Source organism: Cylas formicarius, unplaced genomic scaffold (genome assembly GCF_029955315.1).
Source record: "Cylas formicarius isolate icCylForm1 unplaced genomic scaffold, icCylForm1.1 PGA_scaffold_12__32_contigs__length_19106922, whole genome shotgun sequence".
In the NCBI taxonomy this organism is placed as follows: Eukaryota; Metazoa; Arthropoda; class Insecta; order Coleoptera; family Brentidae; genus Cylas; species Cylas formicarius.
In genome coordinates, this window is record NW_026844225.1 from 15451094 (window position 1) to 15478008 (window position 26915).

The window sequence follows — 26915 nt, forward strand, 5'->3', positions numbered from 1 at the left end:
GCCCTTTGAAATTATGATAAAGGAAAAACACGTCGGCCTCATTTGTGGGGTGAATACACCGTGTTTTGGCGGTAGCGGTTTACAATTGAATACAAAAATAACGTAAAAACGAAAATATTTGTGAATAATCGTTACGTCGATTCTGTTGGCGCTACAAAATTTTATATTTACAACTCGGAATCACGAAAAACGTTTGCCAACGCATTCCAAAAATATCGTACCCGCTCATCTGAGAGACAAGTCAGTTTGGGTTTTATATCAGTTTCGAGAGATTACATCGGAAATTCGATTTTTATTTTGTTTTGTCGCGACTCGTAAGTACAACATTTTTCGTCGCTAATTCATCTTTTTAATGTTATTTTCTCCAAAATTAACGACTTTGCATAAAATGCGGCCTCGTTTAGAAGGTTAATAGCATAAGAAATAACTATTTTCTTCTTAATTTGCAGACGTAAACACTCGAAAGTAAAATGAGCGTGGTAGGTTTTACGGACATTATCCAAGGACCTTTAGCCCAATACGTTCAATATTCCCAACAAATTGGCGGGGATGTCGCCCAACATTGTCAATTGGTCCAGCAAGCATTTAAAGCGCAACTTCAATTTCTTGAACTGGCAAGCCAGTCGAGCAAGCCTACGAATCCCAACGATTTGGTGATTTTTTTGAAACCGACCAGCGATATTATTGCGACCATTCAAGATTTTCGCGAAAAACATCGCACGTCGCCCTTTTTCAACCATTTATCGGCCATCAGTGAAAGCATCCCCGCGCTGGGATGGGTAGCTGTGGTAAGTTGTCGAATGGTATCAGGTTCGGACATTTGCGTGTTGTATGTCGTTCATACCGTTTACAATTACATTTATATTTTTGCATTTCGATCTAATATTCCATTTTAAAGGAGATAAACGAAAATTAAAGGGGTCTGCGAGCCTATTTTTGATAAAAAAAAACATCGAAAAAACCCCACATTTCAGAGTTATAGGAAGGGAGTTTTTCGAAAATAGTATGTAATTTTTAAATTTTCTTATTTTTAAAACTCGTGTTTTCATAGTTATCAAGAGGAAAACGTTTTTTATACGAACTACCCTGTATATAAAAAAAAGTGTATTTTTGATTTAAAAAAAAAACATCGAAAAAGCCCCACATTTCAGAGTTATAGGAAAGGAGTTTTTCGAAAATAGCATGTAATTTTTAATTTTTCGTATTTTTAAAACTCGTGTTTTCATAGTTATCAAGAGCAAAACGTTTTTTATACGGACTACCCTGTATATAATCAAAAAGAGCTTAAAAGTCAATTTCCAAAAATATAGCGCACTTCATATTATATTATATTACAATTACATTTATATTTTTGCATTTCAATCTAATATTCTATTTTAAATTAGATAAACGAAAATTAAAGGTGTCTGCGAGTCTATTTTTGATTAAAAAAAAAACATCGAAAAAAACCCACATTTCAGAGTCATAGGAAGGGAGTTTTTCGAAAACATGCATATAATTTTTATGATTTTTAAAAGTCATGTTTTCATAGTTATCAAGAGATAAACGATCTTTTATATGGACTACCCTGTATATAATCGAAAAGAGCTTAAAACTCAATTTCCAAAAATATAGCGCACTTCATATTTTGCTGTTGTCTTCTTCCAAATACAGAACGTCAGAGAACATTTTAGGAAGGTGCGGAAAAATTAACTCAAACAACTCAAATTATAAAAGTAAAGGATTGTAGCTTCGAAATAAAAGTTTAATAGTAGTAAAGAAATTATACCCCTGAACTACTGAGTGACCAACCGGATACTTTAGCCACTTCAATTGTTTGACATTAATTTAATATTTTTGATTTTTGATTAAAAAAACATTGTAAATAACCCCACATGGATATCGGTTACCATATTAGAGTTATAGGAAGGGAATTCTTCAAAAATAAGCATATAAATTCTTACTAATAATATTAACATTGGTTTAATTGCAAAATTCTTTTCTTTATCGAGTATAGGTAGTTTGGGCTTATTGTTATACATTCACCAAGACTGGAAATATTGTCCCGCGAAATACTCGTAAAAAAGAAATAATGTTATTTTAAATGAATAAAAATTAGGCATTATGTGGTATTAGGGCTCCTTATCTAATTTAGTCCCTTCAATCATCATAGTGTGTTTGTATAATAGCAATACTTCGCTACTATTTTAGTGTTCTGTGTATATAGAAACTTCCACCGACTACTGTAATACAATTTACAAATTTTCTGGATTCCTCCTAAGTTGCTTGTTGACGTCTCGCCAATCACCCTGTTAGCTTCTTCAAAGCCTAACGGAAACCGTTAACTACCCTTTACTGGATCGTTCCCTTAAGTTTTTCGCATTCGTTTTGTTCATTTGTTTGTTTCATTAATCCGCGTCTCATTAAGATAAAGATTTTTCTTATGTTCTCTTCGGTACTGCTTTATATTTCTCGACTATTTTCCCCTCTAGCAAATACTGCAGGGGCAATGTATTAGTTAAGAGGTAAGTGTGATCAAAAACAATTTTATTGCACAAAGTTTATTACCGATGCCGACATTTTATTACTCTAGAGTTTTCTGAGATAGCATATAATGACAAAATATTTTTTTTTAAGAGTCCGGCACCTTCCCCTTACGTCAAAGAAATGAACGACGCCGGTCAGTTTTACACCAACAGGGTCCTGAAAGATTGGAAAGAGAAAGATAAACGGCACGTGGATTGGGTTAAAGGGTGGGTTCAAACTTTAACGGAACTTCAGGCGTACGTTAAGCAGTATCACACCACCGGTCTTGTGTGGGCCGGAAGAAATGTACCGATTGGGGTCCCGCCACCGCCTCCATCATGCCCTTTGCCTCCGATGGACAATTTCTTACCCGCAGCCGACGTTGCTGGAAACGATAGATCGGCGCTTTTCGCGGAAATTAATAAAGGGTCCAGTATAACTCAAAGTAATGGTTTATCCTTAATCGCTTTAGTATCGCTTCGGCTGATTGTAAATTATAGATTTGAAAAAAGTCTCTCCCGATATGCAAACGCACAAAAATCCCTCGCTCAAACAGGGTGGTGGTCCAGCTGCTTACAAAATTTCGGGGGTAAATTACAGTTCGGGAGCGCAACAAGTCGATAAGCCCCCTGTATTTACGAGGGACGGAAAGAAATGGGTTATCGTACGTAAATGCATTGCTCTTCTTCAGTTAAGTTGGATTATTGAACCGTCGTCCTGATTCGGTGGGAATTGCGTCCTAACGTTTTGGTTAGCACCGAATCAGGACATTTCACCAACTAGCAGTGAGAGCCTAAATTAATTTGTCGCGGATTGTTATGTTGGCTTTTAGGAATACCAAAAGGGCAACCATAATTTAGCGGTTGAAAACGCGGAAATGAACAACGTAGTGTATCTGTTTAAATGTTTCGATTCAACGGTAACTATTAGAGGTAAAATTAACTCCGTGGTTATAGACTCTTGTAGAAAAACGGCAGTCGTTATTGATTCTATTGTGGCTGCTGTTGAATTTATCAACTGTCAATCCGTGCAGATGCAGGTATGATATACATACCTATAGTCTACGCGTTGCATGTTTATTTTGGTTTCTTAGATGTTCGGAAAAGTTCCGACGATATCCATCGATAAAACTGACGGTTGTCAAGTTTATCTAAGTGCCGAGTCTTTGGACGTGGAAATTGTATCGTCGAAATCATCGGAAATGAACGTTTTGGTCCCCAAAGGGAATGGTGATTATGTAAATTATTTCGCATCTTTTTTGAACCGTTCCACCTCAACGATTTTGTTTTAGGTCGAGCTGCCGGTGCCTGAGCAATTTAAAACCACGATCCTCCCTAATAAAACGTTACAAACCGTAGTTGTGGAAAATAAGGGCTAAGAATTGGACAGAAATACTTTTAATTGTATTTATCGTGTTTATTTTAACTAAGCACTGAATAATTTTTCATTTTTTTTTACGTGCCACCATTTGTTACAAAACGCTTCCTGTCACGACTAACATTGGTCTTCCGGACGTCAAGATACGAGCTTTGTGTATATTGTTTCAAAACTTCTACTAACTTAGAGAAGTTTGAGTCTATAAGCGCTGAAATTTGTTTATTTATTTATTGAAACTTAGATATAAGGGAAAATTAGTTAGTCTTATACTTAAAGCGCCATTTCAAAAGTCCGTGTTGCATAGGGGAGTTTTTAAATATCAATTTTGACGCTTATGTCTTTGAAAAGCGTGGAATAAAACACAATTTAAGTAAAGATTTTTTTAATAACCCGCAACATTAACAGGACTATAAATTAGTATTAGATAGGGATCTCTATAAATCATTGCAAACTTAACAAAAATATATATTGCTCTGCGCATCTAAATTGAGTTTAAGGCTTGCCGTTCAAAATACCGCTTCACTTAAAAGCATTTTCGCGATCTAGTTTCTTCCTAGAGATTGTTATAAACCGCAAATGTCGGCGTTACTACGCCCTTAAAACAAATCGGCAGCAATTAGCCGATCCAAATCACGACAGCTCACCTATTGGAGCGTTTTGTAGCCAAAGATCGTGGATGAAGTGGTATAATTCGTCACTCACTGCCACCTGAAATACAAAGACGATAAAATCCATTCCCGCAAAAACCCATTCGTTCAAAAATTACCTTGTAAGGTGTAGGATTTAAGTTTCTTTTAATATCAGATCTCAAAGTTTTCAAAGAATCGATGACCCTTTGTTTGATCGTCTCCAAAACCGGCAAAGATTGAACGATACGTCCATTTTCCCAATACAATTCCAACAGTTTCTCAACCCTCGACGGTATTACGTAAGCCCGTTTGGATTCTTCAAAGGGATGTCGACACAATACTTTTTCGTTAACGCGAGGGGGTGGCTCTATGGATCTCTGCAGCAAATCGACCAAAGCATGGCCGCTATCGCTGTAAAGTCTGTAAGCGTCTTTGCAGCCCGGCATGGTAACTTTCGAAACATCCTGGCTCAACTTAATGCGTGGATAGTGATTTAACTCTACCATCTTGTAGACGCATCCGAGGGCCGGTTGCCTTTGACACGTCACCAAGTGCGTACCTATTCCGAAACAATTAATTTTATGACCTTGCTCGTTTAAGCTCAAAATTGTTTCTTCGTTGATATCGTTCGATGCCATTATCATCAAATTTTCGAACCACGGCAAAGTGAAAGATTTGCTTATTTCAGTGAAGTATTTACGTGCTACGTTTGAAAGGTAAGCCAAATCGCCACTGTCCAATCTTATTCCGATCGCACGATATCCTAAATCGTTTAAAGCTAAAGCCACTGCGCAGAAATTTAGTAAACCGCTTCTGAAATTAAAGGTTCGAGAGTTAATTTTAGTGTATTTGCCGTATATATGTATATGCACGGTAGTTCATCGAATATTGATTGCAGAAATTTAATTATCCGCCTCTGATATTAAAGGTTTCATAGTCATTGTTGGTATATATGTTGTACATACAGGGTTGTTCACCGAAAAGTTTAGTCAAAATGGGACATTTGAGAAGGTCTGTTACAACTACTTTTGAAAATTACTTTCTTATTAAGCAGCCATAATTTTGTTTAAAATTACCAGGGGTATAGTAAGCCGCTTCTAAAATTAAGGAATCAAAAATTAATTTTGTTATATGTCCTGTATTTACAGGGTTGTTCACAGATTATTCTAGCCAAAATTGTTTAACAATTATATTCATTTGAAGTATGGAATTAGTCTCTTTTTAATATTATTAAAGTGCTAAAAGTATAATTTTATAGAGAAACCTCCACAGGCTACTGTAATACTTTTAATAAAACTTCTGCATTCCTCCTGCGTCGGTTTTTGTTGAGTAGAACTAGCTAACGTTTCGCCAATCACCATGTTGGCTTCTTCAGAGCTTGATTGAAACTGGCTTGTACCTGCTTTTATATTGTTTGAGGAGGGCGGAGCTAAATGAGGGGCATAAACACGCATATTGGTGACAGGTAGAGACCTGAGTCGCGGTCAAGATTGTTAGCTTGTTTATATATTTCTATAGACTCTCCGATCTTTCGTTTCGCGATCACGAAACCGGACATAGAATTTTTTTCGATAAAAGTAAAATTCTTGCATGTAATCAATTCTTCTACCAACGAAAAATCCGAGAATCTATAGAAATCTATAAGCAATATAACAATCTTAATCGCGACTCAGATCTTTACTTGTCACCAGTATGAGAATCAGTCGGGCCCCCCTCAAGCAATATAAAAGCAGGTACAGACTAAAATGCGATCCAGTTTCAGTCAAGCTCTGAAGAAGCCAACAAGATGATTGGCGAAACGTTAGCTAGTTTGACTCAACACAAACCGACGCAGGAGGAATCCAGCAGTTTTATTAAAAGTGTTAAAAGTATAGTTTAACTTAATTTGGTTTAAAATTAGCAAGGATTTAGTATTCGGTTGTGAAATTAAAGATTCAAGAGTTAATTTTAGTATATATGGTCTGCACCGAATATTCTAGCCAACATGGGAGATTTCTAGAGATGCCTAAAATATACTTTCACTTAATTTAGTTTAAAATTAGAACATTTCAGTGTTTTCAAATTTTGACAAAATCCAAATTATTAAAAAAAGTTTATTAATTAACTAAACTTGTTTACTAAAATAGACACTTATTTTGATGGCAGAATCCAACATTTTTGTAATATATAGGGAGTCAAATATGAAAATATTTTGTTAAAATATAAGGCTATGCTTCAAAAACCAAATATTTTGACCACAATATTACATGTAAAGTAGCGTCACTCTAATAGAAAGATGTCATTTTGCTAAAGCTGCGCATTTAAAAGCATGTCTTTTAAATATTAATTTTTTCGAAATTCACTAAAACGAGTCCGGCAAAAGAAAATCTAAACCAAAAATATTTTTTCGTTTTTCTTCCTTTTCTTTCATTTTAAAATATTTATTAAGATTTTTTTTTGATTTTATGTATTATCCAAAAAAAAAGAAAACTTGTCATAAAAACGGTGATATAAATTCTAATTATTGTGAAATGCTAATATTAAATTAGGTCAAGGTCATCATCGTGTGCCAGTTGTCGAATCGGCGGTTATCTTAATTAAACTTATCTAAAAATTGTTTATTTTCAAAATAAAAGCATTTCGGCATGGCAGCGTTTTAATATCCTAATTCTCATTTCGATAGGACTTTCCTTACTTGCTTGTATCGTATATGTGATCAAATATTTTGGACCATTTACATACACAAAATTTCGGAAGTTTCTATATCATTCAGAGAAGCAGAAAAAATGTTAATTTGATCGCCGATGGGGCCATTACCTTTGTACTTCGTATGTGTCAACTAGTGCCATAAATCCTTCGGGAAATGCAATTGCGAACGATATTAATGCAGCCAGTTCGCCCTCGCTAGCTTCAGTCGAAATAACGTTAAAAATAGGTAAAAGTTTTGATCTCCAATCGAGTGATAGTTTGAGCAAATCTTGGGGATTATCCCCCCTGTCTTTTTGTGGTAGCATAGTGTTCTTGAGTTCCTGGATACTATTAAAAGAAGTGATATAGGCGTGTGCGTGGGTTCCTTTCACGGGTATTTTAAAGAGTTTTCCCGCTAGTACGTTGCTCGTTCCATCGAAACCACCTATGAACAAAAAAAATTACTTAAATAAAATTCACATAATGCGTGTTTGCGGCGGAATGAAGGGTGGAAGTTTTGTTTTCGCGAAAGCTATTAACAGGGAAGTCTCTATCGGCAATTTTAATATTGATTAAAAGCAGTATTTGACACCCTTCCTGCCTGGTACCAACTTTAACATCGCTATGCAGCATTCCATTGTATTGTTAGACGGAATTAACGTCTGGTATACCTATGTAGGAATATTTCGAAGCTGAAAGTCCACCGTCGGGACCTTGAGCCCTCCTGAGTCCGAATTCGAACAGCTGCAAATTTCCCGACGCTATTCTATATCGTGCCGCATTCGTCGCCATTAGGCTGCAATTTTTTTTAATCGTTCATTAATAGTAAATTCTTTACCGGGGGTTATTTACCTAGCATAGTTTACCAAAGTTAATAAGGTTGTCTCTAGCAGCTGAACTATTATAAGCGGCCCTTCGACTCGCATTAAAGGTACCCTGCAAGATCAAAGGGTTAAAATTTGAACTGATAGGACTTTTTTACGTGTTACCTAGGAAACGCGACAGACCCCTCTGCTAGTGCGTATAATTTTACGTCTTTAGCTGTAACCGTGCTTAAATATAAAAAAAATTCTTCCTCTGTCGACGGGGGTAGTGTTTGTTTTAAATATTCGATGTCTAAAATTAAATCGTACGCCTCTGTATTTTACGAAAGAATCGTCGAAAAATAACCATTAACTTTCGTTAGTCCGAAAATAGTTTTTTTTTGAGAATGTTAATTTTTTAATTTCAGTATTTTTTTTTAAGTTTTTTTTTGCCTTTCTGAGTTTTCAATTAACACGTTTTAACTAACTCTATCAAGAGGTTATTTTTCTTACATGTGAGTTGAAATGATTTCAAGCATTTTTTGGTTGCTGTTGACGTTGAATTAAATTAAATCGTACGCCTCTGTATTTTATGAAAAACAATTAATAGATCGCCTATTGGATTTTTTGTCATTAAAACTAATCGTAAAAAAATAACTACTAACTTTTTGCTCGTCGGAAAATTGTGAAGATATTTTTTTAATTTTACATTTTTTTCTTGTTTTTTTTTTTAAATTTTTAATTACACCACATTTCGACTAATTCTATCAAAAGGTTATTTCTCTTACTTGTGGGTTGTCATTTTTTGGTTGCTATTGACGTTATTAATACAACTAGTAATGATTTTGTTTTTCTTAGTATTTTTGTTTTATTATTAACTAGTTAATTAATTAACTAATTAAGCATCGTAGAAAAATAACTACTAACTTTTTGCTCGTCGGAAAATTGTGAAGATATCTTTTTAATTTTAGATTTTTTCTTGCTTTTTTAAATTTTTAATTACCACATTTCGACTAACTCTATCAAAAGGTTATTTTTCTTACACATGGGTTGTCATTTTTACCACTGGTAATGATTTTGTTTTTCTTAGTATTTTTGTTTTATTTCGTTTTAATGCCAAGCTCAACACATATTTAAAAAATATTTACAATTTAAAAAATATACATATTTTTGAAAAATAACGTAAGTTGATTTTTTCCCCCATGACAGTGGAAAAAGACCATAAAAAATAAAAATTAAAGGAATTGGCATTCCATTTTTTTAAATAATCATTGGATTACCATTTTGCGTTATCCCACCTTATTTTTGATACACCAGATATATCTTATAACATTATATATATTACAACATTATATAACAAATTGGAGTTTTTTATACTCTTATACTAAAATGACTTAATTTTTGTATTGAATTTGTCAATACTCGTAAATTTAAATGCTTACCACTGTGAGAGTAATGAAACTTTCCGAGAAACTTTAAACATTCTTCTAGGCCGGCAAATATGGTAAATTCGCCTTGGAACGGATTTTTTCGAAAAAACAGATCAAATACCGCGTAGTCTTTGGTTTTCCCAGATTTCCAATACGCATAGGCCATGGTGATTTGATACAAGTCTGTAAAATAATTAATATTACTGGAAAATTTCTCAATATTTGGCGGCAAATACAATGTTTGTTATCAGAACTTGTTCAAGGTAAAATAGTAATCGTTTAAAAAAAAAACGAGCGAGATCATTTCCCTGTGTCATTAATATAAAGCGGGTTTCAATATTAAGTGCAGCGCAAAAACTGAATAATTAATAAATATTATTTTCTTTCAAATGTAAAGTGGCTTCGTGCGTTGTTTACCTGTTAAGAGGGGCTGTACAATGCCATTTTGCCCGAACTGCCTGTTAGTTGTTTCGCTCACGCTTTCGCACATGTTGGAGGTTTGTTTTTCCGCGTGGTTTTTTAAAATTTCGCACCTTTCCTGTTGACATTGACGAACTGGCGCCACCGCTGAATTAAACACATCGTGTGGCCATCTGTAGACTGATCGTCAGCGTTACCAACTGTATAGCTTCATTGTTATCGATCCGCAAAACGAAAAGGTCAAACAAGGGCGAGTGATAATAATTTACCGGAAACTTTTTCGAAATTTTTAGAAATCGTGATTAATTTTTCGATTGATGTATATAAATTGCCCTTTCACGTTCAAGAAAAAAAAACTTTTAAAATTGTTTATACCGGAGTCTTGTGTTTAAAAAATACGAATTTTAATATTTTTTGGCAACAAATACGTAAAGCAGCAAACAATTAATGAAACTATTTCTACTCGTTAACGGTAAATGCGTGAAACACAAACAACAATAATAATATTTACGCTTACCACAGCGATAGCCGTTCGACGGGAAACTCAATTCTGATGCCTCATTATTTATTTACGTGTTGTAGGTTAAAATGCGCACATGTGCGTCCGTATTGTTGAAATTAGACTAATTTCAATTTTTAACAATTTTATTTTATTTACATAATTCGCTACTTACACGTTATAATACTGATAATGCTATCAGTCGTAGTAAAAGATTAATGGAATCAGTACTAAATTATACAATTAGACAAATATCTACATCACAATTATTGTGCACATATATTTTGAGAAAACATTTAGTAATATTTAAACTGATTCCACGCCAAGTCTTGCACTCCGGTTTCAGTACGGATCCTTTACCTAAAATATTTTCCGGGAATCACTAGATATAATAAAATTTAGTGAACTGTCCCTGTAATCTTGAGGTTCGCTAAACCTATCCGTTCAAGATGAATAAACGTCATACCTCATGTTAAGGCAATCTTCTGTGAGTGAAATTAGAATGATTGTTAGTAGGGGTACTATTTTTAAAAATAACGACGTTACACTCGAAACAGATCGTGAACAAAAATTGTGGCTCATTATTATCTCCGTTTAACAATTGTTAGCCTGAATACAAAGGTATTCTTTTTTATTTCATTAAATTTTTAATATACAGGATAGGAAATCATTAATTAAGCGATAAAGATAAAAAACGCAAATGTAGATGTCTCGAGTGTTCAGCAGTTTAATTTCACAGTTATGACATACATATGTAATATTATTTTAAAAAAAAGTTGGTTCGTTTCATATTGCGCAGGCATAAAACATATAAATAATTGAACTGAAAATTTCGAATGACAAGAAAATCGGATTTAATTATATCGAGAAAAAACTTACGTATATTTACAATAAACCCGCAATTCGCCATATTATAAGAGAAAAAGTGTCCTTTCTGGTTCAGTAAACTTGTCCGACCCACTTGCTTTCGCAATTATACTGTCGGTCGACGAAATTGGAAGGCAAAATTAGTTTGTTGACTGGAACCTTCGTTACTATCGCATAATTTTGGCAGCTCTTTCCCTGTCTCGCTCGACTTCTATAGGATGCATCCTTTTTCTGTGTGAAAAACAATTTCCTGAACTAGCAAACGCCTTCGGACAATAAGGACACTGATATGGTCTGGCACCTGTGTGCTGATTTATATGAAACTACAAAAATTGCGTTAGCCCTTAACGAAACTCAATTTTGCTTCGCTTACTTTCAAGTCTTGATTTCTTTTGAATGTTTTATCACACAAAGGACATTTGTGTGGCCTGAGGTCGCTATGTGTGATGGAGTGAGCCCTCAGGGTGCTATTCGTAGGATAAACTCGGCCACAGACTTCGCAAGGGAATTGGATGCCTTGATGATATTCTTTATGACGATATAAGTTGCATTGAGTCTTAAATCTGGAATTAAAAAGGGTTTAAATGATTTTAAAAATCCCAAAGCAGTAACGCAATTACACTCTTCCGCAAATGTCGCAACCGTATTGACCTTTCGGTCTATGCGTTTCTAAGTGAACTTTAAGGTTTCCTTTGGTAGAAATACTTTTAGCGCATATCGGGCACGAGTAAATATCGTTGGATTCTTCGGTAATTTGTTCGTCGGTTTTCCCGTTCTCGGCTTTCTCTTGAGCGTTGTCTTGCTGCTTATCATTACCATTGTTGGTTATATGATTCTGTAGCTCATTCAAACTAAAACTTAATATCCTTCGCGTGTATGAGCTCGAATGTATATACATGTGGTCCTGCAAAGCAAACTCCGTGGAAAAGCTTCGCTTGCATATTGAACATAAGTATATAATGCACGTATTTTCGCAGTTTTCACTCTCCGACAGGTTTTCTTGTGTCGAACCAGACTCGGGTTCCGATTGCGTATCTTCTTCCTCCTCTTTCTCTTCGCATTTTTCGTCGTCGTCTTCGTCATCTGCAGGCTCGTCTTCCTCATCGACATCGTCGTCCATACAACACTGAAGGATGGCCATTGGATCGACTCTTACTTCCATTTCGGTTATTTCGGTGTCATTTTGAACATCTTTTTCGATAACTCCCTAAAATACGTCCCATTTTACGTTTTAATTTATTACCAAAAAATAAAAAAGGTCCGCCATCATAAACATAAAATCGACTACTTGCTACTACTAAATACATTTTCACATAAGCATTTTTTTAATCAAAATAATTTTGTTTTAATCACAGTTAATTATAGGAATAATCGCGCACTTCTCAATGTCCGCCTTCGTGGTCGCACATTGTCGTTCTCTCTTAAAATTTCTTGCCATTTTTTGACAATGACAATGTACATTTAAAGTAGCCCCGCAAAAAAGACTTTAATGCAGACAAGTCTGAGGAGGGTGCAGATCAAGAAATCGTATATTGGGACCAAATTCCAATATTGCTCTGACCACGAGAGCTACACCAAAGGCCTCTGCACGGGGCAGTTACCTTAAGTTTTCATAATTTTCATAATTGTCCAAATCCAATATCGATTGCTTATTGCTTCATTTAGTAATATTAAAAAATATATATTTTGAAAACAAATAATGGTGTGCTCATTTGAAAAAACGTCGTATTCTTGTATAGTACTCAACCCCAATTTAAAAAAGAAATTAATACTTTGAAAGCAATTTTGTTAAACAAATATTTCTAGAAAAAAATTAAAAATATAATTACATATAACAAATGGATACTTATTTTTCACAAAAATTCCGCAAACCCCATTTCTAAGTTCGGTTATGTTTAACAAAATATTTGGTAAAATATGTTATTAAATCGTATAACTTTGATCGCCTGCTATAATTTTTAAAATCATTTTTTTTGCGAATTTTCGAAACAAACAGAAAACAAAATCCTGTACGAGGATTCTAAATAAAATTTTTGTCTAGTTTTGCAGTCAATAAAAATATAATACTTATGTCGACAATGTCGACAACGTCCGGATTTTTGAGACTATTAACCAAATACCTGACATTCTATCTGACATATATTTGGATCATTAAAAATCTGTTCCATTATAAAATTAATGTCACGTTTTTTTTTATTAAAAACAAAAAAAAGCTTTACCTTGGTTAAATACGTGTGCAGCAAAGATTTAGTTTCAGATTTGGTCGATTCCGTGTCATCGTTACTGGATAAAAGAAATTTTGTCATCCGTTCTTGATTTTTAATAGCCATCGTTGCGAATTTATGAAATCCGTCCAATTTTAAAATGCAACCCTCGCAGATCATTTTAGGCAGTCGATCCTCTAAGCTAATCTAAAAACTCAAAATGTGCAAACAAAAAATAAACGCCGGGATCGGTAGGGTGGTAGGGTAGAAGACTTACGGAAACGCTGAGGTATTTTCTGATTTTGGCGTGTAAAAAGGAACGTTTCGCCTCTTCACCGAATAAAAAAACACCGCACTTGACTTCAACTGAACAAATTCGACACCATCTTCCAAAATCCATTTTCGTTTATGTCTACATTGGATAAAAATCTGATCGAAAACTGCGTCGACCGGGCTGCAAAGAGTTACATCGGGGCGCTAATTAGATATACAGAACATAAAAAAGAACTACACGGTCGGTTAATAGACAGCATTGCGCACACACTGAATAGGTACAATTCATACAATTTCTGCGTGCTTTTAAAAAACCTAATACGTTCAACTATATTGTGGAAATAATTTGAAAAAAAAGCTCCAATAGTTTCCATTTCGTTCTACGTACCGTCGCGATTGCACTGATAACTAAAAACCATCATTCGCAATTTTCGACGAGTTCGCGAAAAATCTATCCGAAAAATATAGCACTTTTTTTTGATCGACATACGTCAAACATGTGTAAAATATTCCCGCCATTGTGGCCAGCGCGGCGCTGACGCAGAATGCCTATCGTTTCAAACGATTCCCTTTTAAAATCAATAATAAGAACCATTCAGCCCCAGTAACTTGGGAGCTGTTTCATGACGCAAGTGCATTTATACATTCTTTAAATCAATACAGGGGTTATTTGAGTGTATTTGGCTGGGTTTGTTCGATTTCCTGTTTCGTTGCACCCACTTCGCAATGCAATCAACCGACTAACAAAAAAAAAACACGAACTTTTTGCGAAATAACTTTATTTTGGAAAAAATATTTATACAAATATATATATGCAATTATTTAGTTATTCAGTCCTTTGCGTTAGATAATTATGTATCATTTGTCCTAATTTCCATTTGGTTTCGTTATGTTGGTACAAGATTTGGCTTTGGATCTGAAATCATAAAATTAAATTTAATGAAATATTTTTAAAAACCTATTTCGGTTAAGCATGTAAAATTTATAATTTCATCGATATTTCAATATTGTGTTGACGTACTTAAAATTACAGACGGTGCAGAAATAACGCTAGTTGCCAGTTTGTCTCAAAATTTTAATGATAAGGCAAACTCACTTCATTGGTCTTTTGATTATGCAGGTCATACCGTTAAAAAAAATTGTCAAATTTCTAGGCGTGACAATTGATTGCCAACTATGAAAGCCTGTATAAAACTAAATAAAATCTGTAATATCTTAAGTTCCTATTAAATGTTGTGTTGTCAACAGTAAGTGGCAGTCTTTAAGTTAAATTAAATTGCTCTTATGACACTTTCATAGTAATTGATTAATTAATTTTAATAATAGTAATCTAGTTTCCGCTGTATTTTGCGTTTTTAATCATTTCCTCTGTATTTTGCATTTTTGATATTTTCCTCCGTATTTTGGATATTTCTGGATGTTAAATAACAAAATAAAAAATATAGCTATAATATGAAAATGAAAATATATGTTTTTTCATTTATTTGAATGAATTTGTGAAAATAGTATGTTTACCTTTCTTGTTTATTTGTTATGGTTTGTGCTTTTTACTTTTCTTTTGTAATGTAATATCTATCTAGGAAACTTTCACTAATACAACACTAAGACTAAACCCCAAGAAACATTATATTTTCTTCCCCCAAGACTTTTTTTTACATATGTATATTTATGTTTGGCATTGTCTTTCGATAGCTTCACGCCTTAATTTTTATCATTTCAATTTTTTTCTGTGAGCAGGCGATTTGCCGATGATGGGTTTTAAATAAATTACTGCATCTAAAGAAGTTGATTAACTTACGCGCGTTTGTTTTTCTTTCGTCTGCAAACGTGTAAAGTAATCGGTCCGCTTTTAACGCTCTTGAATAGCAACACGGCATCGGCATGTGAAATATCGTGACAAACTTGACCATTGACTGCAAGTATTTCGTCTCCTGCAAATAACAGTTACTAGTATACGATATGGCCGATACATTATTTCAAGCAAAATTAATAGGCTATAAAATTATGATTAAAGTTATTTTCGTTCAGCAAACCGCACCACCTATCGAGAAGACTTATAGGAAGTCGACAGCTGTTGTATCGAATACCGCGTATCGATTTCGCGATCTAAAACTCAACGCGGCGTAAATTGTGCTATATTTTGTCCTATAATGAAGATTTTTATTAGCTCCATTGCTTTGGCAAACTTCTTTTTTTATTTACAGTATATTAATAATTATAATAATTTAACTTATTTTTGTGCAAAAATTTGAACATCTTTATTTAATGAAAACTAAAAATGATCAATTCGAAGGGCATGATGCGAGATGGGAAGAACATGAATGACATTTTTGTAAATAGCAAACAGATGATTTAAGAAAAAAAAGAAAAAATGACCGTTTGCGCAAGCTCCACATTTTTCTCTTAGCAGAAGATCTTCAAAAATTCGAATACTTTCATTTAATCAAAATCGAAAATGATAGAAAAAAAATGACGCGAGATTGGAAGGACATGAATAAAATATTACTAATTTAAAGAGAGATGATTGAAGAATCGTACCCGCTTTTAGTCTTCCATCTTCAGCTGCTTGTCCGTTGAACATGATAGTTTTCACAAAAATCCCAAGCGCACCCTTAGGGGAATCACTACCGCCCACTATAGTGAATCCAAGAGATTTCTTTCCCACTCCTTTTTCTAACGTGACGGTATGAAAAGTACATAAGGTCGAAGCAGGACGGCGGGGCAATGTACAAAAATTGGAAGCCGATTCGGCTCCATTCGTATCCCGCGTGTTGTTGATAATATTTTTTGAAGAAGACCGTCGCGACATCTTATTATAACTGCCGTGAATGGCGTTGTTTTTTTGAAAACCCTGACGTTTGCCGTCCATTTTGGTTTCAATTAGCGAATTTCTGTTGCTTTCGAAGTCCACTGAAGTCTCTTTGATGGGAGATCTTAATACAACCACTTCTATAGTTAGGTTCAACGGGTTTAGGCATCTCTTTGCTTCCGCAATGCTGAGATTACCTATAGGGGTACCATTTATGCTGACGATTTCGTCTTCTAATTGCAAACTCCCTTCTCTGAAAAAAAATCAAAATTTTGGTTCTCGCTTAGTAAACCAATCTCGGGGTTACGTTTGGTTTCAAGAGTACTATCGGGATTAGTTGAAGCTACGACCAGCTTAACAATTTAGACTAGCAAGGCCTTGGTTCTTTCTCGTATCTATCGGGAATTGATTTCGCGGAATCATTAAAATTATTGCGTCATAAAAGTGGCACAAAGAAACTACAAAATTAACTGACCTTGAAACTAAACTATCAGGTAGAATTTCGCCGACCAAATAGTCGCACGATGCTTGTTTGCTTCTCGATATGCAGATCCCCAAATCCTCTTCCGGATACTGTTTCACCAATTTCACCGACACGACTTTTTTATTGCAGGGATTGTGAAAAACTGCATCCGAAAATGAATTTCGACGTCCGTTAGTGCGTTCTAATAGGTGCGTGATTTTTTCTTCGGTCGATTGTGATATGAACGAGTCGTTAAATGCCGACGCAAACGAATCGTTCACCAAGATCCCGCTGTCACTGTCTTCGTGGTCTAATAAAAAACGATCTTCTTCATTGGATTGGGCGCCATCGTGATAGATTACGCCCTTGGGGAACGTTTCTAAATCGGGCAAAGCGCCGTACGAGAAGCTGCGCTTTTTGACAAGTTTTTTGGCCATTTTAGATTCGGACGAATTTTTGGACACTTTATTTAAGAAGCGACTTTTGGAGTTCAAATATTTTTCGGACATCGCGCGTAATTTGGCAGCGAAACAGGATGATCGTGATAGGCTGTCTTCGCCGCAATCTACATTGTCGTTATCGTTATCACTAGGTTTCGATGGGCTGGACTCTGTGGCACTAGACGAAGGGGTATCATCGTTCATAGTGGAAGCGCTAGAACCAGATCGAAAACACGATAGTCTCGTATGTTTCACTTTGTCTAACAGAGGATTTTTCTTCTCGTCAGGGTTGGTAAATCTCGGTTGACTTTTGTGTCTCTTTTTTTCAGATTTGTCAATAAAAACTACACTGTCTTCTACGCTGTAGAAGTTCGTATTTGTTTTGTTGTAATGTCGTCTTGCCCACGACGTTGGGGTCATATCTGGAACAAATGTGTTATATACGGAGCGTTTTAACAAAATCACTTAATAATTATTATTTCGTGCTAGATTTAGATATCGGCCCAAATATATTTAATTAATTAAGGACATTAATTGAGAAAAAGGGCCTTTGTGGTCTTAATTAAACAAGGCTGTAACATTTTAAATTATTGAACAATTTTTCTTAATAACGTACCAACATTCCCCATAATAAATGTTATAGCATTCCATTTCATTTCTAAAATCTTAAACGTGTATGAAATTAGCGACGAATTATAGACATTGGCGTTTGCACCAAAATTTGGGGGATCGTCCGGGAGACTATCAATAACTACGCCTCACAAATGGAACCCCCTAGCTGCCATAAAAGCTATCATAATCTTTTTTTTTAATTAAAAAAGAGAAGACAATTTTTTTAAAAATCAAAAATATATTTAAAAATTGGTGTTACATGCTAAAATTTGAAGGAGATATATCGAAGGGTCCTAGAAAGCTTCTTTCAAAAGTGGAACCCCTGCTGCCGTCGAAGGTATCATGAACGCATTTCCAGAAATAAAAGAAAGAGAAAAAAATCAAAAATATTTGTAAAAACTAGTTTTACACGATAACATTTTGGAAGAGATCCCTTCAAAAGCGGAACCACCTAGTTTCCGTCGAAGGTGTCATAAACGCGTCCCCATCCAAATTTTGTTGTGTAACACTAATTTTAACAACCTTTGAAATATTGATGCAAACGCACACTTTAATCTTAATAGAAAGGAAATTATTGATAATAATTATTCAGAAAGAGTTACAATTATTTTTAGTATTACCCCAAATAAAAAATTTTATGAAAAAAAAAAAAGAATTTATTATATTTTTATCGACTTTATTCGTTAAACCAGTTGTGGCAATATAAATAAAAGCAATTGTGTTCATGTTATTCAAAAATTTACATGATTAATGTATTAATGTATACATGAATTAATTAAGGGTAAAAATTGAGGAAATGCTTTTCTGATTCACAAGGAGTTTATTGTTTAAGTGGGAATTATAACTAGTAATTTAATGCCTCTTCAAATTAAAGGGGGTGGGGGGTTATTAATATTAATTTATTAAATTGATTCAGATAAGTTTATTTTAGAAAAAATTCCAAATTATTTCAATTATTCGATAATTCAAAATTTATATTTAAATAAAAACTTTATCAAAAATAAAGAAATTAAATTTATTTACAAAAACATTAATATATTTTATAATAATCGGCTTTATTGTTTGAATCAGTTGAGGTAATATAAATAAAAAATGTTTTACTAATTCTGTTTCATAAATGTTATTTATATATAATCGAAAATTTACATGATAAGTTATTACCAAGAATGTTTTTGTAATATTAATTAAAAATGAAAAATATGTATGTTTTCCTGATTTAGAAGATTAGTGTTCATGGTAGTAAAAATAACTAATAATTTAATATATGATATTGTTTCGGATCTTATTTGTTGTAGAAATGTAATTATTAATTTTAATACCGTGGTTAATAAAGTGTGGAATTTCTTATTTTGATTGCAGCATCACCATTTTTTATGATAACACTAATTTGTAAAAAAATTACCCTTTTTAAGTTTATTTGTGACTTAGATAAATTAAATTTCATATTTGGTGTAGAGCCTTTCTTCTCTTGGATTTGTTAGAACTACAAATTTGTTCTATTTTCATTGGTTTTAAGTCCATATTTTTTGCAAGTTGTTTTTCGTTTTGTCGCTATTGTTAATTTTGAGAACAAAGGCGTTCTGTATGTGACTAATATAAATTGAGTTTCTCCGCAATGCATAATCGAGTTTGCACTAAAATAAACCACGATTTATTGCCCAGTACCGGCAATTGGTTTCGACATTCTTAAGAGCGGGGAAATGGAAATGGTTTTGTTTATTGTATTACGTTGTAGACGCTATGGTTCTCTAAAATGATGGAACGAAAATGTTAAATCTATAAGTTTCGTTAGAACAATTTAAAGACCCATTTTAAACGTTCTAGGAAGCATTGCGTGTTTTTATGCTGTTAATATATACATAAATATTTTATTATTATACATTGCTCACATAAGCAGTAAATGTTTACTTTTTCAACGACACACACACACACACCTCCTATAATCGGTAGCATTTTCACTTGAAGTGACTGTGATTTATTTAAATATTCTTCGTTACTAATTACTAATTTGGTAATTTACAATTTTGTGTCATGTCTAATTAAGAATATCTCTTTCTTATTATAGTTACATTTTAGCAGTCCTCTAATGACATAAATCTGGCGCATTTTTTTTTGTAAAAAACATATGGAGATTCTTAAGCATCTTTATCACCATATTTTTTTTTATTTCAATTTTTAATTTGAAATTCTGATTTGTTTCAAAATAAGATTACCCTAGCTTATTCTACTTTTTTGGAAATAAAAATGAAAAAAATGAGATGACAAAATTACTTAATTAATTAGGTTAATATAAGGGCAACAATGTTGTATCGTTCGTACAAAACTGTTAAAATAAACTCACCGATTCTTGAACGATGTTTGGCGTTGAATTTTGATGCCCTCGGCGAATTAGGCTCCGTATTTCCGCCATCTCTCTTCTCCGATGGACTATGAGTGAGAACATCTTGGTTTTCCGAAGAACGCAGTGGAGATAGACTAAGCAAACGCGGAGATTCGTCCTGTTTCCGAAACCACTTCATCTTCCTGAAACTTGAGTACCATATTGTCGGATACATATGTCATCGCTTTCGTATCTAATTTTCTCTCATCGCCTTGAGAAATATCACGAGAAGCCATTACGGAACGCTTTGCATGGTATTTATGATCAACCTATAGCGATCATAAATAATTTACTACTCGTAATAATCTATATATTTGCCATTTTGAGGGGGGTTTTAGACTTCCGTTCTATTGCGGCGTTCTACATGCAGCAAACGCTGCAATTTATCGGTTATTATAATTCTAAAGAAATTCTTGATTATCAGTTTGCGGAATGCGTTTCGATCCGGGCCGTAATAAATATTAGAAACAACTGTCAAACAATCAGAGCGAAAGGAATAAAGACGTATCGAATACGAAACGTTTCGATTTGTTTCGGTCATCGTCAAGGCGAAAATTTTAATAAATTCCCATTGGCGTTCGCATACACGGGATGTCCCACAAATCGATATCCAAACTAGCTAAAAACATAAAAATATTTTTGATTTTGTTTGATTGGTTAGAATATTCTTTTAATTATATAGCGTTTTAGACAACAATCTTCGTTAATTGTTCCAATGGATGCTGGCACAACAAATGTTTCTATTAAAAAATTAAACTTTTGAAAATAATGAAGATTCTGAACATAGAACATATTTGTTTTTTTCATGTATTAACTTTATTGTTACCATGTGCATTGAACATTTAAAATGGCCACTCCACTAAAGTCACCAGATTCTTCGAAATATTTAAATGTTCTAATTTAAAATTTAGAAAATACCTTGCATTGTATTTTCACAGCTCTTTGTAAATTTAAGTAATAAAACATAATAAGGACGTTGGTTAGTTTGATTTTAAATAATAATAATAATAATAATTAAGCATTTATTAATCCGATATAGTAACAAAAGTTAATGAAGTATTGAATAAGTGAATGAAACAAAACAATGCGTTAAATGGCCGTCAATTACAGCCTAAAAGATTTAAAAAAAAATATTTCAACAATTAATATCACAACAAAAATATTTATAAGTGTAGTGAATTATATACAGGGTGTTTCAAATGGGCAATCTCTGCGATAATTATAGGAGATCCAGGGTGTGCAAAATTTAAATTTTATTATGAATTTTCTCATTAATTGAGAAAGTTTTTATAAGGTTTTAGGTTTTTTGACATGACAATTACGAAATGAAAACCTAATTGAACGTTGCTTCTAATTGAATCATATTTTTTATCTGCTTAGTGTGTGTTTAAGTTTTCATAGAAAAAGAAACTAACAAAAACGTCAAATCAATTGTTGGAATTGACCACCGTCTATCTACCTTTATACATAGTGTTAAGTGTACTTTGAGTGTTCAACAAAACTTCTTTATTTATTAAACTCCTTTATTTATTCTTTATCAAATGCAAATAGATCAAAAACCGGGAGAATTAGACGGCCTAAACAAGAGAACCTCTTCTATAAAAAATGAACGTCTTTCAAATTTTCATAACATTGCGCACAATAAAAAATCAGCGACATAATGAGCTAAAACATAATATTTGGTGTCTAGTATTTCCAGTTTAGAGATTGGCAATTCCTTATGGATCACCCTGCATAACTGTCATAAACCAGCGGTTAGTGGGTGGGTATACAAATATGCAGAAGAGAGAGCCGAAAAGAAAAAAGAAAATGTTGAGGCAATACCAAAAATGTACTGTGGATAATAATAAAACAAATGTGCCTTCAACTTTGACCTTTGACTTCCGCACCACTCTATATATACAAATTTAGTTTCGATAACGGTTCATCGATTCTTCCTATGGTAATTCTGTTGGGCCGATTGTGTCGAGGCCTATAAAAAAATCCATTCGATGTTTTATTTGGCAATAAATATATATTACTTGGTCCGCACGATTCAGCGATTAATTTGATGTCGTTAAAACAATAACTTTACCCACTATACACGCTGGGGAAGAATGATTTTCAGGTCCCGTAACGCATAGTGATGTTATTTTATTAGTAAAGATAAGAGGTCATTTGCAGCATCTTTCTTGATGGAGGTCTCCGGTTGTCATTCCACGTTTCTAAATGAGTTTTCTATTGTTCGAGAGTTTTTTTGTGTTCGAATCGACCAATGGAAGGTCGACAAACCCATTAAATTCGCAAGAATAGAATACCAATTTAAAAATTGCCCATAGTCCACACATACTCGGATTTATTGATCATTTCCCATTCGAATTCCAAATAAGTGCTTCACTTTCGTCGATCATTTTGGATTTTTTTTATGTTCCGAAAATATTACCCATAAATATTACGTGAGACTTTATCAATCCTTTCGAAGCAATGATCAGGTTTTAGAAATTATCGATATCGATAAAAAAAAAAGTTTTTTTAAACACAAATAAAAATTATTTCAAAAAAATCCATGTCATTTTTTATTGTTTATTGTAGTTAACTCGGCCCATGTGCTACAAAAAAGTTAAAAAGTTGCTCTTTTGTTTATATAAAAAGCCAATTTTTGTTTTCTTTTATTCTAGTCCTGTGGATAACTTAAATTTCGAGTGATTATTTGAACATTTTGACAAACAATAAAAAGCATTTTACGCAAGGTATTGCAAACATTTTAATATCATTTATTCAAGTTTGACATACGTTTTTCAAGTGACCTTGTCTGTAGCCTAAAGTTTTGGTTTGCCGTCTGCATATTATTCACTGTTCCGATTTCTGTGCGATTTTACAATATTTTCAATGATGACCTCACAAAGGCGCGTATGGGTTTGAACAAAATAAAAGCCCAGGTATACACCAAGCTGGCAATATTTATCATTGATTTTTCACCGATGTCGTTATATGAATTGCCTATTGTTTATTTCGTAATTTAGTTTTTCATTGGAATTTATCGTTCGGTACGTTAGTAAATAAAAAAAAATGTTGGAGAGTATATAATGCACAGAAGAAACGTAATTATCAAAATCTCTCTGGAAACATCAGAAAACTGCTTTTTTTCATATATAGCCCAAAATTTTGATTTTTCCTTTTAAAAAAACGCAGCCGATGTGGGCGGGGTAATAGAAAGCAAAAAGGCTTTCTTTTAACATTAGAAAGTTGAACTCACGTGAAAATATGCGCGTTGATACTTGATTTAATGTAGCTGTATTATCACGTGGATATTAACATATTCTCGTAGACTAACAAACGTTCTCAAAACGTGTTCCGATTGTCGATTGCAAAAGTATGTTTGTACGCGTACGTTTTATGAAATGCAGTCTTATATTTTGAAAAGTACAGAACAAAACTACAGACCGGAATCCAATTAAAATTAAGTTAAAACGTAATTTGCTTAAAACGCTTTTCGTGTGGCATTAAAATAATGGATTTTTAACAATACATTCGCCGATGTTTAAGAAACGTGCATTTTTCTTCTCCACTCCATCGACACCCATGGGGCACGTTGGGGCAAAAAGATCTTAAATTTTCTTTGTATAATGTCCAAACTAACGAACATATGTAATATATTTGATGTGTTGACGTGAGAAATATTTAATATACAGGATGATTGGTTTTAAATAAATTTATAGACATTTACGGAAAACAGCACATAGCATCGTTCTGGAAATTTGCTTTTCGAACTTATGCAGTCGATTTCAATTGTTTTCAGTGAAGCAGTGTTGTCAGTTTTATCAAAAGGCAGAAGAGTGCTCACACAAATTTATATTTACAACCGTTTTGAATAATACACAGATGAAAATGGGTGTTTTGTATTTTTTTTTATTTGAATGGCTGTAGAATCATAATGGTTAGACCGCTTTCCTGGCTCAACTCTCTATTTTAACGTTAATATTTTTAAATAACTCATGTATTTTTGATTTCGCTGTCTTCAGATAAATAAATTTTCATCGCCTTTTGTTCATTAACTGTTTAGCATAAACAATTTGATATTTGATTTCCCCTTGCGTAATAAAAGATATTGACCAAATGAGTGCAGCCGCCTTGATCCACGGGGATAGACACAACATGCGTGAGTGCGTGAATAACCTTTGATATTGATCCATTAGGAAGATTTATTTGGGCTCCCTGGACCAGTTTTTAATACATCATACGTAAAAGTCTCAATCAATTGAATGAGATTTCAATATAAAAAAATAAATTTTAAAAAGTAACAAGATACATCTCGAAAAAGAAATAATTCGTTGTTTAAGACTAATAATTAGTAATCGAAAATATAGAAATAATTCGAGTAACAACTTTAGGGGTTGATATGTGCAACTTGATGTTTTTTCCGTGGTTGTCCCAATGTGTTTGGCGTCACAAAATCTGCTTGCCCAGTTTTCTCACTTGTAATTAAATAAGTAAATAAGATGTCTAGTCAGTATATTGCGTTATTAGGTTGATTATTATTTTATCCTTTGTGAGAAATGCGTTGCGAATTTACAGCATTGCACATATCTCGAATAATTAGAATACCTGGATGATGTTTTTCCCATGATATAAATTTATCGTCCGATGTACCGTTCTCACTATTATAGTTTTGGAACTTATGTTGCAGCTATTGTCAAAGTAAGGATGCTGCGTGTTTTTACCACATTTCCTCTCGATGGCATTAATTTGTAGATTGTTATAAAAACGCGATAAATAAAGTTGAAAGTTCAGGTATTCAATATATTAAATATTCATTTATCGGTACCATGTATATAATTATTTATAATATCATATACTCGTGTCAAGTACATATGTCGTTGTGCAGATTGCAGCTCCTGGTTATTTTGCATATTCGCCGCAAACGCTAACAATAAGTTCCTTGAAACTGTTATTTTTACAGTTTTCGCTAATTATTTTTTGCCTTTGCTTTACTAGAATTGCCAGTAACCAAGATCTAAAGGCAAGAATGAGCAAATTGAGAAAACTATTTTACACAATTTTCAATGTTTTAATATTCCATTTACCATTATTAAATTTGAAATGTTATGGAATTGGAGTGTCGAAATGGTCATTAGTTCAATTGAATTTTGAGAAGTTATTTTGTTCTTATAGCTCGTTAATTTATATAATTGCCAAGTTGCCATTTTCGTTTGATATTCATGAGTTTAAAATGGTTTTGCGTTTGACCGGTCGTTAAGAAAATGTGCCACAGTAGATTTTGCAATAAAAAGTTTCTATATAGTAAAACAGGCTGTTCCGAATATCGTACAAGTAAGACACGCGTACTTGAAATGCAAAACCTGATTAAGATGCACGTATTATCGCAATTTTTAGAACCGTTTGTGTCCTCGCTGAACTTGTTTCTCTTATTTGTTTCACAAATCTCCAGGGTTGAATTCGAGTGGATTGTCTCGCCGGCCATCAAATTTGTTCATTTAGGGTTCCTAATTATAGTAGTGATTGAGTTAAAAATCTTACGCATTTGAAAACGAAATATCACTTTGCTTAACGCAACCTTGGCTATGGAATTCCGTCAATCCCCTCGAGCAATTCGTATTAATTTCGACGTTTATAATGTTATAGTAAATTTTATTATATTTATTCCGATCCTAATTTCGCGTAGCAGTCAGTGGCGGGACGCCGATTCTCGATTTTTGCCAAATCCAACGGGCCCCGGCGAGTTAAACCAAAAATTTCGCTTTCATGTCTCCGGGCATTTTGTTGCTGGAATGTTGTGTTACTGGAGGTCCTTTGAAATACTCCGGTACGCTGCTTATTATGTAACTTTCGATTACGAACGGTGGACTTTGTTTATAAAAGCTCGTCCTTTTTTTTAACCGTTTTATTGGGGAAAATATTTCCATATATAGCTATGTAAACAATTCGTCAGGTCGTACCTATTTCCTGTTACAAGGTAAATATGATTTATCTCTCGTTTTAAAACCGCTTTACCGCTTTTTAAATGGAAGCATATTTTCTTAAAACAATATACAAAAATCGCGCGATCAGCAATAAGCCGATTAAAAAAACAACAAAACTTACTTCGGTCGAGCATATATAAACAATAGCGCACGGAAAAATATTGTATTAAACGTAAATCCAAATCCGAGTGTGTTTAAGTAACGCACATGGTTGTTCGCGGTCTCCTAGAGACATTTAACTAGCGATGTCACTGCCCTATGCACGTAGCAAGGGATAGTACGAAAGCAGTACCGGCGCACGAACGAACCTATCACCAGCGCACCGCATATAAAACTGTTTACTACCGTTCGCCAACTTGGCTTTTACTCATATCGCAGTTCTAAATACCCTTACCATCACGTTTTTAATCATAATTGTTAACGATTGCTCATGTGGAACTCTTTAGCTATGGTCACCTACGGCAATATGATAACAGGTGCGTGCTTCTCTTAATCGTTGGCTAGATTTATTCTTATTTTCCGTAGTTCCTAGTCCGAGAAATCACCGCAGGAAAACGTCGAGATTAAATTATTTTTG

The 26915-nt window shown here is 33.7% G+C and overlaps 4 protein-coding genes across 6 annotated transcripts; 1 reads left to right on the forward strand and 3 right to left on the reverse strand.

The window, feature by feature from the left end:
* Nucleotides 1-184: 184 nt before the first annotated feature.
* Nucleotides 185-3937, forward strand: LOC132708541 (adenylyl cyclase-associated protein 1-like). Its single transcript, XM_060680888.1, has 7 exons — nt 185-314; nt 450-788; nt 2617-2950; nt 3006-3169; nt 3338-3544; nt 3599-3742; nt 3797-3937. Exons 2-7 carry the CDS (start codon nt 471-473, stop codon nt 3881-3883), a joined length of 1254 nt encoding a protein of 417 aa, XP_060536871.1. The 5' UTR covers nt 185-314; nt 450-470; the 3' UTR covers nt 3884-3937.
* Nucleotides 3938-4452: 515 nt separating this feature from the next.
* Nucleotides 4453-10459, reverse strand: LOC132708540 (nicotinate phosphoribosyltransferase). The gene is made up of 9 exons (XM_060680887.1): nt 10349-10459; nt 9829-10011; nt 9424-9594; nt 8168-8294; nt 8031-8114; nt 7850-7974; nt 7308-7623; nt 4649-5324; nt 4453-4590 (listed from the first exon to the last, which is right to left on the reverse strand). Exons 2-9 carry the CDS (start codon nt 9899-9901, stop codon nt 4513-4515), a joined length of 1650 nt encoding a protein of 549 aa, XP_060536870.1. The 5' UTR covers nt 9902-10011; nt 10349-10459; the 3' UTR covers nt 4453-4512.
* A 40-nt stretch (nt 10460-10499) lies between these two features.
* On the reverse strand, nt 10500-14217 carry LOC132708542 (zinc finger protein 26-like). 2 transcript variants are annotated; one of them, XR_009619986.1, is made up of 7 exons: nt 14063-14217; nt 13679-13855; nt 13417-13608; nt 11818-12404; nt 11571-11760; nt 11210-11520; nt 10500-10690 (listed from the first exon to the last, which is right to left on the reverse strand). XR_009619986.1 is itself a non-coding variant. In XM_060680889.1 (6 exons), the coding sequence occupies exons 2-6, from the start codon at nt 13799-13801 to the stop codon at nt 11365-11367; spliced, it is 1248 nt and encodes a 415-aa protein (XP_060536872.1). In that variant the 5' UTR covers nt 13802-13855; nt 14063-14217; the 3' UTR covers nt 10500-11364. The 2 variants fall into 2 exon arrangements, 1 of the variants encoding a protein (XP_060536872.1); XM_060680889.1 differs by having other exon boundaries at nt 10500-11520.
* A 133-nt stretch (nt 14218-14350) lies between these two features.
* LOC132695610 (pro-interleukin-16-like) lies at nt 14351-26662 on the reverse strand. 2 transcript variants are annotated; one of them, XM_060659964.1, is made up of 6 exons: nt 26460-26662; nt 20340-20527; nt 16959-17808; nt 16213-16736; nt 15473-15605; nt 14352-14590 (listed from the first exon to the last, which is right to left on the reverse strand). In XM_060659964.1, the coding sequence occupies exons 2-6, from the start codon at nt 20515-20517 to the stop codon at nt 14542-14544; spliced, it is 1734 nt and encodes a 577-aa protein (XP_060515947.1). In that variant the 5' UTR covers nt 20518-20527; nt 26460-26662; the 3' UTR covers nt 14352-14541. The 2 variants fall into 2 exon arrangements, with proteins under 2 accessions (XP_060515946.1, XP_060515947.1); XM_060659963.1 differs by lacking the exon at nt 26460-26662 and having other exon boundaries at nt 14351-14590; nt 20340-21183.
* Between the last annotated feature and the right edge of the window lie 253 nt (nt 26663-26915).

Bases quoted from the DNA above. Each gene is read 5' to 3' on its own strand.
- LOC132708541 (XM_060680888.1), top strand. From the start codon at position 471: ATGAGCGTGGTAGGTTTTACGGACATTATCCAAGGACCTTTAGCCCAA. The intron at 789-2,616 runs GTAAGTTGTCGA...TTTTTTTTTAAG, and splicing joins CGCTGGGATGGGTAGCTGTG to AGTCCGGCACCTTCCCCTTA. The intron at 3,170-3,337 runs GTACGTAAATGC...GTTGGCTTTTAG, and splicing joins ACGGAAAGAAATGGGTTATC to GAATACCAAAAGGGCAACCA.
- LOC132695610 (XM_060659963.1), bottom strand. From the start codon at position 20,553: ATGTATCCGACAATATGGTACTCAAGTTTCAGGAAGATGAAGTGGTTT. The intron at 16,737-16,958 runs GTCAGTTAATTT...ATTTTTTTTCAG, and splicing joins CCTGATAGTTTAGTTTCAAG to AGAAGGGAGTTTGCAATTAG. The intron at 14,591-15,472 runs GTAAGTTAATCA...TTATGATTTCAG, and splicing joins CGAAAGAAAAACAAACGCGC to ATCCAAAGCCAAATCTTGTA.
- LOC132708540 (XM_060680887.1), bottom strand. From the start codon at position 9,901: ATGTGCGAAAGCGTGAGCGAAACAACTAACAGGCAGTTCGGGCAAAAT. The intron at 7,624-7,849 runs GTATACCAGACG...TTTTGTTCATAG, and splicing joins TTCGAAATATTCCTACATAG to GTGGTTTCGATGGAACGAGC. The intron at 5,325-7,307 runs GTAATGGCCCCA...CTTTAATTTCAG, and splicing joins GACACATACGAAGTACAAAG to AAGCGGTTTACTAAATTTCT.
- LOC132708542 (XM_060680889.1), bottom strand. From the start codon at position 13,801: ATGGATTTTGGAAGATGGTGTCGAATTTGTTCAGTTGAAGTCAAGTGC. The intron at 12,405-13,416 runs GTAAAGCTTTTT...GACGTATTTTAG, and splicing joins TGCACACGTATTTAACCAAG to GGAGTTATCGAAAAAGATGT. The intron at 11,521-11,570 runs GTAAGCGAAGCA...CAATTTTTGTAG, and splicing joins AAAGAAATCAAGACTTGAAA to TTTCATATAAATCAGCACAC.